This window comes from Mobula hypostoma, chromosome 22, assembly GCF_963921235.1.
Source record: "Mobula hypostoma chromosome 22, sMobHyp1.1, whole genome shotgun sequence".
NCBI lineage: Eukaryota > Metazoa > Chordata > Chondrichthyes > Myliobatiformes > Myliobatidae > Mobula > Mobula hypostoma.
This window is the reverse complement of record NC_086118.1, coordinates 26,076,063-26,096,329: the sequence shown is the minus strand read 5'-3', so window position 1 is coordinate 26,096,329 and position 20,267 is coordinate 26,076,063. Positions and strand designations below refer to the sequence as shown.

General features: G+C 38.9%; 1 protein-coding gene across 2 annotated transcripts in view; it reads left to right on the top strand.

Moving 5' to 3' along the window:
* The window catches only part of pik3r5 (phosphoinositide-3-kinase, regulatory subunit 5), a 102,353-nt gene that overhangs the window by 59,312 nt on the left and 22,774 nt on the right, over positions 1-20,267 (top strand). For both annotated transcript variants that reach the window (XM_063074319.1, XM_063074320.1), the window contains 6 exons: positions 3,914-3,983; positions 6,319-6,493; positions 8,507-8,660; positions 15,175-15,258; positions 16,237-16,927; positions 18,402-18,546. In XM_063074319.1, the coding sequence (XP_062930389.1) occupies positions 3,914-3,983; positions 6,319-6,493; positions 8,507-8,660; positions 15,175-15,258; positions 16,237-16,927; positions 18,402-18,546 (1,319 nt within the window). The remainder of the gene's footprint in view (positions 1-3,913; positions 3,984-6,318; positions 6,494-8,506; positions 8,661-15,174; positions 15,259-16,236; positions 16,928-18,401; positions 18,547-20,267) is intronic.

Sequence of the window (20,267 nt, the reverse complement as noted above, 5' to 3'; positions counted from 1 at the left end):
TATTCATGCATGCTTTTTGTAAGACATTTAACTTCCTTTGTACATTGTCTGCAGATCTATTCTCAATCATTCTTCTTCCCTTTGTTATCTGTTTTAGTTATCATATAAAGTATTCGCTATTCAACTTGGTTCTCTGCTGAATAACAAGTTTAGAATTATCTTCCTTTTTCTGTTTCAAAATAATAATTATATCTTTAATCATCTAGGGAACATTGAATGTATTTCCTCAGTTCCCCAGTGTGCCTAGTCTTTGCCTGAACTATACCTTCTTTCAGGGCATCCCACTGGACTTTTTTACGGTTAAATTTGTTAAACTTTGATTCCTTTTTACTGAGGCCAAATTCTTCTGCAAGATATTGGAAATCAGTCATGCTTCAGTTGAGTAATTCTGCAATAAGTGTTTCCTTACTCTTTCCCACAGCTACTCTAATCCCGATGATGCCTGTTTCCTAATCACAAACAAGAGAAAATCTGCAGATGCTGGAAATCCAAGCATCACACCAAAATGCTGGAGGAACTCAGCAAGCCAGGCGGCATCTCCGGAAAAGAGTACAGTCAACATTTTGAGACGAGAGCCTTTGGCAGGACTCAAGTAGGGGTCCTGCTGACGGGTCTCGCCCTGAAACGTTAACTGTACTCTTTTCCATAGATGCTGCCTGGCTTGCTGAGTTCCTCCAGCATTTTGGTGTGTTGCCTGTTTCCTCGCCTGTTTTCTTTTATGCAAGAACACCCAGTATTGCTTCCTTCCATATTGAGTTGACAGTTCCATGCGAATTCCTTCCCTTTCTGTCCTTTACATTGTCAATTCTCAAATTTATATTTAGATAATTGAATATCCCATTATTGTTATTTGAAAGTTCTTGCATGAAAATGTTCTTCTCTGTCTTCTTTCGATTAGTTAACTTTCATTACCTGAAAGTACTAGGGATAGGAAAAGTGGTAGCTCCTTAGGGCTGCTTACTTTTAATGATAAACCTTTTCCCTTTGGACTCCAAGGTATATCTAACTTTCTGATTGCTGATGCTAAACTTTCATTCAATACCTCTGCCATAATCTCTCCACTGTTACCGTCCTTATCTTTCTAATATGTCAGGAATATTAAGTGTCTATTATTAGAGCTTGTCTGTTATTCAGTGTAGGCACTCATGTATTAAATCTGGGCATTTGTATTATAAACACTGTCTAGACTAATTCATTTTCTCCCTGTCTGTTTCCATTTCTGAAACTGACTTTAGTCCCTACTTGTCTGACGTAATTCTCTGACCCCCTTTCCCACGCTTAATCCAGGTGTCACAACTGTGAACCGCAGATAAAATTTCATCTTCAGACTGATTATGCCTTTGAAAAAAAATTGAAGGTTCTAGTTTAACCTTTCTTGTTCCAAGATCAACTGATTGTTGCCCTCTTAAAGCAATTTACATGCCATTTGTCCAAATGAATGAGTGTTTTTCTCTGAACATCTCATTAGTGTTTGTTAACTAATGTTGGTTCAATTGATTTTTAATTAGGAGAGCAAAAACAGCTTTTGATAAAATGTTTATTCACTTTTGCTCCTTCCATCTTAAACTCATAGTTTCTTTTCAATCACTGGAATTGAATTAAATTCAGGCTTATGGATTTTTGCTCTGGCTGGCCAACAGGGCCCCACAGACAGTAAACCTTGGATTCTCATTATGAAGATGACAGCGCTCTTCATATTCTTCACCTAAATACCTAGCTTAATCTGTAAAACTCTACACACCAGCCCTGACTGTATCCATGCCTACAATATAAAAAGTGGGAGAATATCTGAACTCTTCATTAGCGTCTGTGGATCTTTATCACCCATTACTGTTATGCAATCTGGAGCTCATAGATGTGTAAACTTCCTTGCATTTCAAGGACTTGGCCAGTGATGGCAGTGTGATTGTTCTGGTTTGATGTTGGTAACAGAATCTCTTGAGTTAATTCTGTGGTCTCCAATTTCACAATTCTCCATTTGAATTTGTATGCATGTATGCAATCAGTGATGTTTCTAGAATACCAGATTGTAACTTACTTCCCACAATTCGATGATCATGAATTTACCGAATTTCATAATTTGAAGTGAATGACATATCCGTTAGATGCTAAATCTCTCGGAAGGTACATCAGAATTATAAAACAAGATGGAGCGACTAAGCGAGTTTTTCAACCTGTTTATTTACTACATTTTGTCCAGGTTGCTCCATTCCACATGTAAGTTCCCCATGGACCCATCTTTACTTGTCTAGTTCCTGCCGCCATAACCATACATCCCTTCTTCCCTAACTCCATATCCAGTGGTCCTTGAATCCACCAATAATGCTGACTTCAACCATGACTGGCATCATGAAGGATTAATTTATTTTACATGAAATGTTTGGAGGACATTTGGAAGATAAGAGTTCAATGTGTATCTGCAAGCAGGTTGGCCCTCCCCATTCTGAATTGTAGCTGGACATAACCAGAATCTATTCAAAGAAACTGCAAATTTACACCCCCAAAGCATAATTTATTCCTCTTATCCTAAGTTAAAATCTTAAAACAGGAAGCAGAAGTGAAAAATTCCAAACTATAGAAAATCGGGTATGCAAATAATCTTTATCAATGGCAAACAACATGCTGTTTATTTAGGGGAATTCTCAGTCCTTTTTATACAGTTTAGATTTATCTCCTGCAACAGAACATGCCTTGTCATGCTGTCCTTCCTGATAATCTCTGATAATGAGATTCAAAATACCCTGTAATTATGCTGTGTTTAGTCTTTAGTTTCATGGGTCAACTGGGATCATTTGAATGTTATAAAAGGAACGTGAACATCCCACATATTGAGGCCATTGGTATACTGAATCAACCGTGTTAGACAGGCCACAGACTGCCTAAAATGCACTCTATTTCTTATCTTTTATAGGAAGAGATTACCAAATGGATAAAGAAAAATATTCTGTGTTTTGCTTAAAGCCTCCTCCAAGAGCTCTGTCAGGAGTTTGTACATTTTCTCCGTGACCACGTGGGGTTCCCCCCACATTCCAAATGAGTACTGCTTAGAGTTAGCAAATTGTGGTACTGGAAGCATGTAAAAATTTTGATCTGACCAGTACACTCCTCACTGATTTGCTTTGATGCAAACAGTGCCTTTCATTTTATATTTTGACGTACATGAGACACATAAATTGAATCTGTACCTTTAAGAAATGCCATATTCCCATTGAATCCTGGGGATTTCTGGCCCATATTTGCTAAAAAAAAAAATGAGGAGCATTTTGGGATGTTACTGAGAACATTGAGGCCATGCTATAGAAACTCACATAATTCTTGCATAAGTTGGAAGGTTTAGATCCTCTCATAACTGCTGCAGAGGTGCATCACTAGCTATTGGCTGCCCAGCTCATGCAGAGACTGTAATTTCCACTTACTGGCCTCAAATCCCACTCAGCCAGTGTGAAAGCAAGTCACTCTCAAACCTGAGGGACTGCCTAAGAAGAAAACTTGGGGAATATAGCATACTGCTCCTCAGTCATCTGCACGACACTGAAATACTGGGATACTTAACAAAATAGTCTTTCGGACTGACAAGAAGTTTCAGAAAGATTTACTTTCTTGGTATTCACCAGATTTTACATGATAGAAGAAGGTCCTTAATATTTTTTTGAATGGGATTGATGAATAACAGTAATGTTGATGGTATTCAAAATCAGGAAAAGTTTTAGAAATGGAATTGAATTATTTCACAGTTCAGGATGAACAGATCTCCCATAATTTATATTTCAGAATATACTGCTCAATGTGATGTTTCATGATATTAATAAATTATTTTGAAAACTATTTGTCTTCTAATCGACAGTGATTTTAATTTGAAGATTATTTTGCCTCTTAAGTTTTACTCATATTAATGAAATTATTTCACCTTTAGGAATCTCATTCCAGAGGCTGGTGAGAGCCGAACAAGGATTGACAACGAAAAATCTTCAAAATAAAACACTGTAAGGGCCAACTGCTTCAAGGAGTACTTTCAACATAAATGTAACATCATGGCCAAATACTTCAATCTGACTAGATCGTCCCTTTTTTTTTGACCTTGTCAAAGTATGTTCTATTGAGGGGAGCGGAGCAATGAGATGTTTGCAACATAACAGGATAAATTTCTTTACATGTTTCTGTATGTGCTTTTCCTTTCCCTGTGCTAAAGGAAGTTCTAAGTGGCAGTGTACATGATGGCTTATAAGCAGATCTGAATTATAACATTTCACCTACTTGGGTGCACATATTTAGAAATTCAAAACAATACAATTTTACATTGCTCTGGGCAGCCACCCAATGAATACTCAATATCGAAGTATGATTGAGATCCCAGTGAGGGTAGATACTGTAATCCGCAGTAAAAAAAAGAAACTGCTGCAAGGACTCAACTGGTCAGACACCATCTGTAAGTCAGAGAGATGGGTGATATTTCCGGTCACAACCCTGCATCAAATAAGGCCATTGTCATTATGGAGGAAAAATGCAGCAATGATCTATTTGTGAAAGTCCTTGAATACTTTTTTTTTGTCTCAATTCTGCCATCTACTGGCCTTGTTGCATTGCTTTCTTATTGAATGCATAGCTTCTCCTTTGAAAAAATTAATTGTTCTGGATTTGAAATTTTTAACCTTTTATGAACTTAAACCAGTTTAATGAAATCTTGAGGCTTACTGTTCCAGTGGATCCTTATGCAACTTCAGTTATTGAATTCTATTTTAATTCAAAGTTCTGTGTTTTTAAATTATTCATACAATGTTTGCTTTGAAAAATTACAGACTAGAAATTTTGGAATAGTGTAATGTTTTTGAACATAACATGGGCGCATTTTACCTTGAGTCTAGTTATCTGCTTTCTAAAACTTTCTGGGAATGCTGTAAACCATTTATCCCAATGTAAAGAATGGAAATGTAAAAAAAAATATGCTTTTTGAGTATCTGAACTAACAGTAGAAAATGCTGGAAGCACTCAGTAGGTCAGGTAGTAGCTGAGAAACAGAGTTAAAGGTCTTTTCATCTGGTTCTGATGAATGGCCATGAACCTGAAATGTTAACTCTGTTTCTCTCTCCATAAATGCTGCCTGGCCTCCTGCATTTTCTGTTGTTATGCCAGCTTAATTTGAGGGTACTAGCAATTGTTTCATACCTTGAAAGAGCCACCACACTTTCTGGACCCTTGGTTCTTTTGTGCACGATATACTTCGACAAATTGAGTCTGGGTTATCTGTATATAGTAAAGGAGTAGACGGAGATTTCTAAGCATGTACAATGATGAGAAAAACAAACCACAGGTGTTTTGACATTGTGCGCAGGAGAGAACTGAAGCCTCCTCCACCATTGTTTAAAAACTGCTCATCATTTTCTCACAAAATTATTGAATTCAGTTTTGTAGTTTTCTCAGCATTCTTAACAACTTCCCAAGTTTCCCCTCACCCTTCCACTTCTGTGTTCTGCAGGCTTCTCCCATGCATCATACAGATGACACTTCCCACGCTCGATTGACCTGATGAAAGCATCCAACCCCTATTCCTCACTAACATTAATTTGCACGACTGACCATCCTCAACCCCAGTTCCTATTGGTGCCTTTTTCTTCTGACAATCCCGCCTGGACCCCAGCTCCAAATTCTGTTCATCCCTCCCAGATTTTCTACCATCTCTGCCCTAATATCTCCAATCAGCTCCAACATGGCAACCCACTACAGAGCGCCACCTTAACATGGCAGAAATTCCAGCAGGTGCATTTCCTTCTAAAGTCTTACAATATCAGCTAAGGACACAGAGGAACAAGACCAGAACTAAAGTGGCAATTAAATAAAGGATTTCCAAGTTTAATTGTATTCTTTCAGCTACTTCAAGCAGTCAGCTCTGTTGTTTGGAGCTCCATGTCTTAGCTCAGGCATCAGTCCCCCTATCACTGAATTTTAAATTTCCACAATGTTTTCTTCAGACTGAATCTTTCAACTTCTCAAGTATAACATCTCAGGGATGAACCCTGGTTTGGACGCATCTTTGTCTTCATTATTTACGTTAGCAGTCAGGATGAATAGACTAAGCTAGATTTGAAACAGTAATTCAGTGCTGAAGTAACAGAATGCTTGGCCCCTTGACACACCCAACTCACAGCCGGCAAGTCTTGATTCTTTGCTACTTTTTTCATGCAACAGCTTCCAGTTAAATTAGATTTAATGTCAAAAATAAAGACACCTTTTCCAAATATTTTTCTTCAAATCCTTTATTGTCATGGCAATTGAATGTGTGCCTGAGACCTCATATATATTTTTCTTTTCTCTCCCTTACAGAACAGTCCTTCTGCTTAATTCCTCTGAAGTATCCAGTGACTTTATGTCAGTCGCCAAGAAGATAAGCAGCAAACGTCAGCCCCCAGGAGATTCTTACATCACCCTGATTAAGCACATGTACCAGGCAGTTTTTGGTGCTAAGTACAACTTGAATGATATTCAAAGTGCCCTTGAGGTAAAGAAGCTTCCTGTTAATGGGAATGAATATGAAATGATTCCATTATGTGATGACGGTGATTTTAAATAATAATACACCCTTGAGAAGAGCAGCAGAATTTTTATTAAGGTTATATAATATGATCACATTGACTCAGTCCGGATGTTACTCACTCATAGAATAATGTGAGGTAGATTTATGTTAATGCTGAAGGCCAAAAGCATGTAGATGAAATAAATCAAATATGAATATTGACACAGAAAAAGAGACAGGTAACTGAATGAACCAACCTGCATTGTCCTTTCAAAATAAAACATTACAGATGACAAAAATGTGAAGTAAGAAGAGGAACACGAGAAGAACTCAGTAGGTCAGGTCACCTGTGTCCAATATTTGTTGAATGTTGACTGTATGAAAGAACCACAAGTAACAAAACCCTGAGTAAGAGCTGTCCACTTTTGGGATATGCCCTGATACAGTATTACTGAGGACTTGTTGTGTAAGATTCTGATCTAGTGTAATGCATTTATTTAATTTCAAATTGCATCATGGCCAGTGGTTGCTTTACTGGACTAGAATTCAATTTGCACCGGTGATCCAGAGTTCAACTCACAGAAATAAAGCAATCCTCCGATGGTGAAATCCTCAAATAATGTAGAGAACAGTTTTTGGTCTACAGAGAAGAACTGTGGCAAGTTTTCCAAATGCTTGGAACAACCTACCAGCTGATTTTCTCATAAAACTGCACGATGGTGTACCTGAGAGAATTGATGCAGTTTTAAAGACAAAGCATGGTCACACCAAATACTGAGTTGATTTACTTTTTAACTGTTCTTTATAGTAAATTTTTTGATATTTAGAAACTTTTCATTTCATTATTTTTGAAAGCATCTTTGCACTAGCTTTTTTTTACATGTGCTTAGGACTTTTGCACAGTACTGTACTTGTAATTTATGGTTTTTATTGCTATGTATTGCAATGTACTGCTACCACAAAACAACAAATTTCACGACATAATGATATTCAACCTGATTCTGATTGTAACAACTCTGAAGATCAATCTGTAGATTTGTACGATAAGGTGGATTCTTGGCTTCACGATCTACCTCGTTATGATCTTGCATTTTTTCATTTACCTGCACTTTTTTTTCAGTAGCTTTTGCACTTTATTCTGGATTGTTATTGCTTACCTTATTCTAGCTCAATGCACAGCATAATGATTTGACCTGTGTGAGCAGTACTCAAGGTTACTTTTGGTACATGTGACTATACTATGCCAATGCCAATAAAAACTGGCATTTCCATCAATCCCAATAACCTCAGAATGACCAAAACTGGTTTTTCACTGGCCCACTTCCATCCATGTAGGTTGTGGAGGGAGTTTCATGCATAGCATTTCCATAGGATGTGAAGTAATCTGATTCTGGAATGGAAGAGTCGTCTTGCACAGTCAATGTCAAGGGCCAATGGTGTTGGTTGGCATGTGGTGTTCTCAGGGACCAATGGTGTTGGCTGACATGTGGTATTTACAATGGAGCTTCTGCAAGTGCTGGTTTAATGGCAATGTGCCCCTACCCACGGCCACTGTCACTAGTTATCAGCTATAGTTTCTCACTAGTCTTCACCATTGCTGAAGAATTTGATTTCCCTTTCACCTATATTTTTAAAGCTGAGTTTTGGCTCCCCGTCTGGTCATTAGCTGGAGCCACTTCCCTTCAATTCATCCTTGAGAAAGAGGCAACCCTACTTCTGAAGAGTGATCAGCAACATTTTGCAATCAATATGGTTGCCAAATGGCACGTAGCAGGAGCCCACAAGAGGGACCAGTAACATCTATATTACTGATGCTAGATCCACAATAAACATGGGTCATTTTAGCAGGCAAACTCTGATGTTTCATTTTGCATCCATGTGAACAGTCAAGTGGTTATTTGTTATTAAGTTGTGGTAGATCTATTACTACTTAACCTTATCAGTAACAATATTCCTTACATTAATTGTACATGAAACTGTTCTGCCTTTTTTTTCCAGTGTAAAACTGCAAGTGAACTCCTGGAAATTTTTTCAAACTGTTCTGATACTATGGAAATTGCAGCTACTACGAAGGACGTTACCAAAGCCAAAGAACATTTAGTGGCCAAATTAGAGGAGTTTAAAGAAAGATACGGGCTTCTCGCAAAATCAGGTATGTAATTCATTGCCAACATCATGAATAATTTGCATTTTATGCTCCAAACCTATTGCAAGCACATAGAGCAAGAAGTGCTGTGAAGGTAAGAATTAGAAGCATTTTCATAGGCCATATTGACTTTTTAATCTTCCTCCAATGTTCAACAAAATAATTATCACCTTCTGTACTTATTAGATTTCAGCATAGGTAGCTTTTCTGTTCCAGCTTCTATTCTTCAGCTGCGGTCTTCATCTCTAGCCTCCCCTCACCCAGTCTAGCTCCACTCTCTTTCTTTTTGTCTGCCTCCATTCACCATACACTTGTCTTTTGTCTCACAACCCTGCCCCTTCCCCTACTTGGCTTAATTTGCCCACCATCAAACACCTCCCCCCCACCTCGCTCTCCCCACAGTAAACTAATCATCACTCTCTCCCCACCCCCACTCTAGTTTTATATCAGCTGTCTGCTCTCTTCCTACTCAGTCCTAATGCAGAGACATTGACCTACTTAATTCTTCCTGCCCATCGCTCCAGATTGGTCACTTCTGTCTTAGGTAGAATAATGACTGACTTAATCTTGACCTCATCATCACTCCCCTACCTGTTCCTCGCAATCTCTAACTCTCCCGTCGGACAGAAAAATCATCTCAGACATGATTGTAGAGCCCCCTCCTGGTTAATGGAAAGGTAAAGTTCACAAATAATCATTTGTATTGCAAAAATCTCTACCAGAAGGTACAGTAAACCTCAACTTTCAAGGCGTATATGCTGTAAAACAGCCATGGATTCTGAGAGTCGCAAATCACACAATCATGTGTTGTGCTGGTAATGTTCTGTTTGCTGTTCAGCTATCAGCTGCCATGGATGGTGGAAAAGTCAAGGGCTAGTCGCTCCTCATTTTAAGGATGAAGTGCATCAAAAGCAAACGGTACTTGATTTGATAAGCTGAGAGATGCAATTCATTCATCAAATGGCCATTATTGCCAGGTGGAAGAGCACGGGTGTTCAAGAGAGCTGTTTTCACCATTTTAAAAGCCTTCTTCATATAACAATCTCCTTTCCACTGACCTGACAATTAAATACAACTGATGTTCAGGGACCAGTGTTTGAAAGATAGTCTCCAAATGCTCTCACGTCCCTAAATGCAATGAATCAAACCTTGATATGTGCTAAAATAAATTAAACAAAACCCCTCGTTGTCGCAAAGATTCATCAAGTGAGTGTCTGCTAGGCAGGGGAGAGTTGCATTGAGTGATTTGCCCTCCAGAATTCTTTGGGATAGTAAAAGAAGTTCTTCCTTAATCTCAATCTTAAATAGAAGATTGAACTTTTGTTCTCAATTCCCCAATACATGGAAACATCTTTGTAGAATCATGCCATCTGCATAAACTTGGAATGAAGGCAAAAGATGTGATAATTTTTGAGGAGAACCGTTAGCATCTGAATAGGGCGGGGTTGGGGTAGCAGCTTTGCAAGGGTGAGCTGGGATTTTCTGATCAACACAATCTTCATTACAGAAAAGTGAACAATATTAAAATAACCCAGATCAGAACAACTAGGCTTCAGACTTTTTCCTTTCAGTTGATGCTGCACCACCATTATTTATTATCTAACCTTCCCAATGATTTGCTATAAATTTTCTACAATATTACTAGTGTTATTAAATCTGTGTTGATCAAGCAATGACAATGGAAACCATTATAAGGGCATGAAATTAACAAGTTCCTAAATTCTTAACAACTTTGAGTACATTAAGTTTGAACAAACAGTACTGGTTTATGCCTTAATAGCCTTCAGAAAAAAAATATATTTTTAATTTCTTTGTTTTAAATCTCCTTGTCCTACTGCCAAGTGCAGGCACCTCCTTAATCTTCTGGTCCTTGAGCCAACCACAGGTAAAATGGGGCTAGCTCAGATAGGCAACTTGGTTGGGCAATTTGCTTCTGTGCTGTATAATTCTATGACTATGGAATTCCAGTTGGAGCCCTTGAAAATGAGTCCAAAGATTGTGGGAACAATTCAATGATAGGTCGAGTGATGTTATTTCTTCTGTTTAAGAGCACGATGGTTGAAGGGTAATAACTATTCCTGAGGCTCCTGTATCTCCTTCATGATGGCAGCAGTGAGAAGAGAGCACGGTCTACGTGGTGGGATCCTTGATGGTGGATGCTGCTCTCCTGCAACAATGCTCTGTTTAGATGTACTCAGTGGTGGGGAGGGCTTTACCTGCGACGGAGTGGGCCATATTCACTACTTCTGATTTTCCGTTCGAGGGCATTGGTGTTTCCATACCAGCCCATGATGCAAGTAGTCAAGGTACTCTCCACCATACATCTGTAGAAGTGTGTCAAAGTTTTAAAAGTCATGCTGAATCTTTGCAAGCTTCGAAGGAAGTAGAGGTGTTGTCACGCTTTCTTTATAATGGCACTGAACGTGCTGGGCCTAGGACAGATCCTCTGAAATGATAACACAGAGGAAGTTCATGTTGCTGTCTTTGTACATAACATGTACTGTGGTAGAGTGAAAAGCTTATCTTGCACACTTTTTATACAGATTTGATCATTATACAGGACATTGAGATGAATGACAATGTAGAATGAAGTGTAAAGCTACAGAGAAAGTGCAGTGCAGGAAAAAATAAGATGCAAATCATAATGTAGATTGTGAGGCCAAGAGTCCAATTTATCATACTCAGGACCTATTTAGTTGTTTTATAACAGTAGGATAGAAGCTGTCCTTCAGTCTGGTTGTATATGTTCTCAGTCTTTTTTATCTTCTGCTGAATGGAAAAGGAGAGCAGAGAGAATGTCTGGGCTGGGTGAAGCCTATGATGGTGCCGGCTGATTTACTGAGACAGTGGGAAGTATTACACAAAGCGGAAGGCTAGATTCCATCATGTACTGAGCAGTGGCCACAACCTTCTGCAGTTTCTTGTGGTCACATGCAGAGCAATTGCCGTATCAAGACCTTATGCATTCAGAGAGGATGCATTCTATGGTGAATCAACAAAAATTGGCTAGGGTTGATGTGGACATGCCACCTGAGGAAATAGAGGCATTGGTGAGCTTTCGTGGTCGTGACATCTCTGTAGTTGGACCGGGACATGCTACTGGTTCCTCCCACCCTCATATTTCATGCAGCAGTTAGCAATTCACTGGATGCAAGTAAGTCTATCAAACAGTTTATTTTTGCAGACCTTTTGTCTTATGATTTTCTACCTCAGTCAAAATCACGTCAGTGTTACGGGTTTAATACTAGAGTTCAATGTCAGTAAACAACAGGAATTCTGCAGATGCTGGAAATTCAAGCAACACACATCAAAGTTGCTGGTGAACGCAGCAGGCCAGGCAGCATCTCTAGGAAGAGGTACAGTCAACTGTCAGTTAGTCCTGACGAAGGGTCTCGGCCTGAAATGTCGACTGTACCTCTTCCTAGAGATGCTGCCTGGCCTGCTGCATTCACCAGCAACTTTGATGTTCAATGTCAGTATTTCTTTTGCTCAAGATAACGATTGATTCTGCCGAGATTTTACAAATATCATAGTAGCTAACACAATTATTCAGACAAAATGTATATCAGGTGGTGAATGCCAAATATGAGTCTTTTCAAGTTTGGTCCCTTATTAAGTGTTGGCTCTTGGTAGCCGCAAATATACCTGTAATCGGTTTCAGTGAACTGGATTTCCCTTTCCTGATCACAGTCCAATTCCAAAGCGCACTTGTGTTTAACAGCTCAGGACAAGCCCAAGTTCATCTGTCTTGGCCCACAAGTTGGCGACCAGCCTCAGAGAACATACATTTGAGCAGGGTAATAGGCATGGATCCACTTTGAACCATGGCCCAGGCAAAATCTTGGAGAGAACGAGGAGGTAGCATTCTTGTTGGGGGGAAAAAAAGACATTAATTTACCTCAGCTTCAGTGATGGGAGTGATGCTGGGTTGGCTTGATGTGGTGGTGGTGGGGAGGTAGTTGTTGAGAAGACAGGCTGTGTGTGCATTGATTAAGATATTGGATATTAGTTCAGCACAGATGGTGACAGGCACACACTTCAGTGGTGGGTAATGAGATATATGATGAGACGGAGCATAGAGCTGACTGCATGAGTTATTGTCATATTATTCTTCCCTCTTAATCTGTGATCATAGTTAACATTTTACAAGACAGTTTTATTCCTAAACATTGAGATGTTGTTTCCCTAGATCACCACTTAGTGGTGATATTGATTTTTCAAACAGATACGACACTGAATGACACCTCAATCTGGTTAACAGAGCTTCTTGAATTCTGCATTAAATCAAACACAATAGTAAGTTACATAATGTATCACATTGCTTGAAAGCCTCAGCTCTATAAAATCAAAGTACACCCATAGAGTTAGTGCCTGAAGCTGAAGTACATAAAATCTCAACATAGTCACATGTAAATTTCTATTTGTGCATCTATTGTAACAGATACCATATTTATATTAATGAACAATATTGGCAAATCTTCAGCCCTTGGCTACACTACCCAATGTAGCCACTAGGGGTGATGAAGAGCTATACATCCAGATCTCTAACTGATCTGCAATTGCAAAACAGTCTTCTGTGTGAAGCATTCAGAACTAGTTTCAATAGGGAAAAAACGAGGAAATTGCTTGAAATCGGGTATAATTCCAGTGGTATGCAGCACCAGAGAATCTGAGTCCTCATCCTAAATTGGTTGACTGGATTAATTTCAATTCAAAGGTACAGAGTTTTATTTATTATCAAATTGTGCACCTCTGAAATCCTTCAGTTCTCCAGGTAGCCATGAAACCAAGAAAGAAGAAGAAACGAAAGGCAGCATTATCATCAACCCCCGCCAAATCCCACCTGCCCACAAAAAAAGAATGAATAAAAACGGAACAGGCATGTCAACCGAAAGTCCCACCTCCCCACAAAAAAAGAACAAACAAAAACGGAGCTGGCGCATCAAACCCTAAGTCCCCTCTCCCACTCAAAGAACGAGCAAAATGGATCAGGCACATTGACCCCCCAAATCCCTTGTCCTGCACAAGAATGGAACAGCCTCATCGATCCCCAAATCCCCCTCACTGCACAAAAAATGAACAAAATGGATCAGCCACATTGACTCCCCAAATCCCCCACCACCCACAAAAAAATATCAAGATCATCGGGCAAAAAAGCACAAATGTAAAAACTATAAGACTGAAAAATAGAGACTGTAGTCTGAAGTCCAAATCCAAAATGCAGAAAAACCCTGGACAATACACTCCGGGCCCAGACACATTTAGTTAATAGTTCATAGTTAATATACATCACCATATACAACCCTGAGATTTGTTTTCCTGTCGGCATATCGCAATAAATCCAAGAATCAATAGAATCACTGAAAGACTGCACCCAACAGGATGGAGAAACAACCAATATGCTAAAGACAATAAACTGTGCAAATACATACAAATAAATAAATAAATGAGACCAGATTCCATGTTTGTCAAGCCCTAACCAATTTTGGGTGGCAAAACATAATTTTTCTATATTTGTACTTCAGAATATAGAGAAGTATATTTTATCTTTGTTAAAGGTATGGTGTACTGTTACTATTGTTGATTTTCTATCCACGAACATCGGTAGCTGGGCTATTAGAGAGTTTGCATGCACTAGTCTGCTGGCTGTCCTGGGTAAAGTCAACCAAGGATGTGGGTGTTTTTGAAAGATTCTAATTACTTCAAAAATTACAGCCATTGTGAAAAAGGGACACCTTTATAACAATCTTACTCAAGACCTCTGGGGTATTGATGTACAGAGGGTTCTTGAGGTCCAAGTCCACTTTGGTTCCTGAAAGTAACAACACAATTAAGTAGGGTGGCAAAGAAGGCATGAGGCATATTGGCCCTCATCATTTGGGGCACTGAGTACAAGAGTCAGGAAGTCATGTTGCGGCTGTATAAATCTTTTGATAAAGCCACATTTGGAGTATTGTGAGCATTTCCTATCACCACAATACAGGAAGGATGTGGAGGGTTTGGAGAGTGGTGAATCTTTTCTGCACAGAATGCTGTACACTTTAGACTTTAATGTACACTTTAATGCTGGCCAAATTTAGATAGATTTCTGTCTGAGTGGAGACCATATATAGGTTTATAAAATCATGAGCAGTACCGATAGGGTAGATAGTCTTTTTGCCAGAGTAGAAATGACAAGTACTAGAGAACACAGCTTTAGTACAAGAGGGGGAATGATTAAAGTAGACTTATGAGCAGGTTCCCTTTTTTGTACAAAGACTCAAGTTGGTGCCTGGAATGTATGCACTGCCAGGGTTAGTGGTGGATGCAGATACAAGCATTTAAGTGGCACATGAACAAGCAGATGGGGTTGATTTAATCTGATATCATGGTCAGCACAGGCATCTCATTCCAAAGGCTCTGTTCCTGTGTTGAGCTGTCCTATGTTCAATCTAAGTACGGTTTGAAACAGAATTACTTATTGGTTTAGTATTTGCCACTATATTAAATGAAATGTCTATTTTCTTGTTACATTCAATAGCCCAGAATGGGATGGCTAAACTGCAAACAATTCCACTGCCAGTTGCAAATTGCTACAGTTATCACTGGGACCAGGACAACTTCGGTAAGCACACAGCAACACAATAACATTCAAGCAATTCTATATATCAAAGATTTAACAGGGGCAGGGGAGCTATACAATTAATGCTAAGACTGCAATGTGGATTGAATTCAAACCCTTGTAATAACCTACACCTCTATGTGCTTGTTTATGCTATCCTATTAGCATTGAATTACTCCTCAAATTGTGCAAATTAGCCTCTTCATACCTTGACAAATATACTTAAATTTTGCAAGTATGCCAATTCACAATCTAACAAATGAATGGATAGCTTATTCATTTAGAATTTGTAGATTGAGGTGAATTAAGATTTTTAGATTATCTTTCACTGATTCGTGTATAATGCTACCCGAGTCAGTTTGGACACAAGTACTTTTCAATCTTTCACCATTTAATAAGTATTCTGCCTCTCCTTATTTCTACCAAAGTAAATTACTTCACTATAGTCCGCCGTGTTCATTTTTCCTGTCTATATTCCCCTCAGTCCTCTTTGCATCTTCCTCACAGCACACATTGAGTCAGCAGCAAACTTGAATAAATTACACTATTCATGAACTTCTAAAATTGTAAAGCTTCACTGCTGCAGCAGTAGGACTAACTGAAGTAAGATTAAAAAGGACAAAATTAACTGTACTGCAGTGCAAAGATGTGAAGAGTCCTGTTTATTTAACTATTTTGAAGCTGTTTTCCACTCAATGGCTCACAAGCAATGGCAACAGTCATTTTTCCCATGGGTTAAAGTAGGATTGGTAGAGACGGGGTGCTCAATGGCCAACATCACTTTGATGGGCTGAAGAGCCAATCTCTGTGCTGTATCGCTCTTTGATTCTGTAGCTATACTTGAGACAGACAGAAAAAGCCCGATTTAACGCAACACTCTAGGTTTAGGGTGAATTATTGAAATGGCGTTCTTGAATCTGTCAAATTTTCGAATCAATTTCTCTGCCACAAGATAATTCAGTATCTTAATTTTTATTATAGATATTTTAAAGGACGTTCTCCTGAAAGAGTGTGAGATTCCTGACAGTGTCGTACTTCCTTTGCACAACAAAAATAATGAGATGGAGGAAGACAACAATGTTGAGGAAGAGGACGATGCAATCGAAAGTGAGCGCGATTCTGTGCTCTCTACAATATCTCTAACATCCAAGGACTATATGAAATCTTTCGTCTCAAATCTCTCAGATTATATGGACAGTGGTTATGTAGAAGATGGAGATGAAAGTTCATATGAAACAATAGGGATGTTAGAGCAGAAAGAAGAAAAGCAAAGTACTGTGGGAAATAAATTGGCAAAAAAACTAACGAACTTCTTCAAAACCAGAAATTCCCTGACACACAAAGCAGATCCAAAATACAGTTTAAACAATTCTTACTCAAATCTTTGTAAAGGGATAACTGTGTCAGGCTCCCTACCTCTTCGTCGAGCAGAAAGTTTGGGCTGCACTGAAGTGAAATCCAAACCTCCAATGAAGTCCAGGCGCTCAAACTCATTGCCACAGCATGCAAGCTACAATTGCCAGTCTGAACGATATTTACAACAGTCAACATGCTTCAAACGCCGGCCATATCTCAGCTTTGAGGATGATTGTAAAACCATGACACTGCGTGTTGTTGTATTTGGTACTGACAGGATTTTAGGAAAAGTTGCAAGAGCCTACAGCAACCTTAGGTAAGAGATACGTACTTCTTTAACCTGTCTAGTTCTGTATAAAGTTAACATCTTTTTCAGAACAAACACTAACCATTAATGGTCAATTTAGGGTTGCAATCTATTTCTGTGCTCCTATAGATAACAGCACAGGAGAATTCAACTTGTTTAAGATTGTCAAGTGAATCCAGAGATCAAATCAAATCCATTGCTAGCTCTCCTGCAACATTCTCTCTCCATGTGAAATGTGATCTTTGGGATTTCAGGATGGAGCTGAGTGTGCATCACTCCTCTCCAAATTGATTTTACATTTGTTATTTTAATGGATGTAAAGTCCTCCAAGATGTGAAATCACCATGCTTACAATGCCAGTATTCACTCCTACTGGTAGAAGTGTAGCTTTGTATTCTGCAGCTTACCCACTTCATCAGTGGGAGATGATGTGTATCTTTGGAAATTCTTCTAAAATCACACAGTATATGATGGCTCAGAATAGTATGTTTTCTTATTTAGTTATTTTAATTTAAATTTGTGGACACATTAAATTGCCTGCAATAATTAATAATCTCTCATCCGAGCCCAATATCATGTCTGAGATTATGAAGTTCTAGCAACAAGCCTTGCGTTATATTATATTGGAAGAGTTATATATAATAGTCTTGAGAGTTATACAAGTATTTTTTACTTTGTCCTTCACTCTGCATGTTCTACATGTGTGGTTTGAAAATAGAAAACCTGGAAGCTTTGTCTACATCTCTGATTGTGCCTACACACACGAAACATCGAAGTCCTAATAACAAGAACAAGAAACACAAATTCCATGTCATTTCTTCTTGGAGTAAATGAGCAGAAAATTAATAGCATAACAAATGAGTTAGGATTGTGACAGCAAATCACACAGACTTTTAGCTGTGTTAAAGTTCTGTAGAAATCAAAGACAGTCAAGTAAATTCCATGGAAATCACAAAAATCACCCTGACGGAAAATGACTAATGTACTTATGAATGAATCTAAAAAGCGATGTATTCTTGTCAAAAGAGCTACCTCATCAAAGGGTGAAAAGTTGTTCAGAGAATTCCCCCAAAGCTGTAAACAAGTCACATTACCATTGTCCTCAGCTGTCCTTGGCAGTGGATAACCATAACTGTAACATTAGCTGACCTACAGTTTTTTCATCTTGCCTACTTTGAAAGGGTTAAAATATTTTATAACACAGACACAAAATGCAGGAGGTCATGCATCATCTATGGGAAGAAATATAGAGTCAATACTTCATGCCATGACCCTTCATCAGGACAGTCCTGGTGAAGAGTCTTGGCCCAAAATGCCAACTCTTTATCCCTTTCCTTGAAGCTGCCTGACCTGCTGAGTTCCTCCAGCATCTTGTCTGTGTTACTCTGGATTTCCAGCATCTGCAGAATCTCTTGTGGCTAAAATCTTTTGGCTTTTTTAGAAATTTGGTGGATATCAAATTACAAATCTTTTCATTTTTCAGATTACAAGAAAGCAAAGCACCTTTTTTAACAAAATACTTCAAGATGCAATTCTTTCACATTCCTCTCCAAAGAAATTCAATCAGCAGCCCTGTGCAGAGCACAAACTTACCCTCAGACAATCAACAAAAACCATTAATGCAAATGGTAAGTAATTTGACTTCTGTTGCATAGAACAGCAACTAATAGTTGGATTGCTTTTAGACTCAATTATTAATGACCAATTTTTAGGTAGCTGTGTTTATCTTCCAAGCCAACAAATGGTATTTCATTGAAGTTATCATTACATTAAGGATATAAATTCAGCAATATTCTCCCTCAGACTCTCCGGCTTCCCAAATTTTCTGGAAAAAGAAAATAGTTCCCCAAAAAGGTGTGCCTTCAGGGTCCTGTACCTCCTCTCGAAAAGTAAGAATGAGAAGAGGGCATGTCTTGGGTATTGAGGGTCCTGAATGATGGATGCTGCCTTTTTGAGGCATCACCTCTTGAAGATGCCCTGGATGTTGGGGAGGCCAGTGCCCATGATGGAGCTGAATTTACAACTTCCTGCTGCTTATTTCAGTCCTACGTAGCGCCCCCACCCCCCCTATCAGGTGATGATGCAGCCCGTTAGAATGCTCTCCACAAAACACCTGTAGTAATTTGCGAGTGTCTTTGGTGATAAACTAAATCCTAAAGAAATATAGCTGCTGTCATGCCTTCATTGACCTGTTGAGCCCAGGAAAGATCCTGAGAGAGATTGACAGTCAGGAATTTGAAATTGCTCACCCTTTTCACTCAATGCGGACTGGTGTGTCTTCCTTCATCTTACCCCTTATGAAGTCCACAGTCAGTTCTTTCCTCTTACTGAAGCTGAGTCCAAGGTTTTTGCTGTGACAGCACTCAACCAGCTGATCTATCTTGCTCCTGTACATCACCATCTGAATTTCTGCCAACAATAGTTGCAAAATGTTAAAAAGTAATAGAAAATAGCTTTTTACTTCCTGCTTTCCTGGTGAACTCAATTAATTTCCATAGCCGTTGATCTAACGATTACTTTTCTACTGTTGCTTACCATGGATTCCCATAATTTTCTGGAACAAAAAAAGAATACTTTCCCAAAAGGGTTTCTTGAGGTCATAGACATTTTTGTTACAGTGTGGAATTCTAGACCAATTTTAAGTGGCAGTATTGGAGTAGACTGGATTTGTTTTCTCAGGAGAAGAGATGGCTTGAGAGAAATGATAAAAATTTCTGATGAAATGATTAAATTGCTTTCTAATTATGCATTTGCATTTCTATCAAACTCTATAACATGAGCTGGGAGAAGATCTGTAGGTGCTTTAAATTTCATTGAGTAAATCCACTACACAGGCAAAGAGTAGAGAGAGATAACTTGGAGAAGCTTAAGTGAGAATTGGATTTTTAAGTCAACTGTGTATTTCAGGAAATGTCAAAATCAGCTTGATTGATTTTCTATTTTCCTGTGCAGGTTTATAACAGACACCAAAGATCAGCCATCAGCTAGAGAAATCCCCAGGTTTTCTTTCGTAAAGTCAAAGGGACAGAGTTGTAGAGCATGAAAGCAGGCCTTTTGGGTAACTGGGTCATGCTGATCACCAGGCGCACATTTACTCTATTTCCATTTGATTTTCTCTACATTCCCATTAGCTCATTCCAGATTCTAACACTCACCTATATAGGGGCAATAATGGTGGTAATTAACTAACCAAGCAGTACAAGTTTGGAATTTGGCTGGAAACTGCAGCACCCAGGTGAAACGCAGGGAGAACGTGCATAACCCTAATGCAGACAGTACCAGAGGTCAGGATCAAACTCAGGGGCTGGAGCTATGTGATAGTAGGTCTACCAGCTGTGCCACTGCGCTG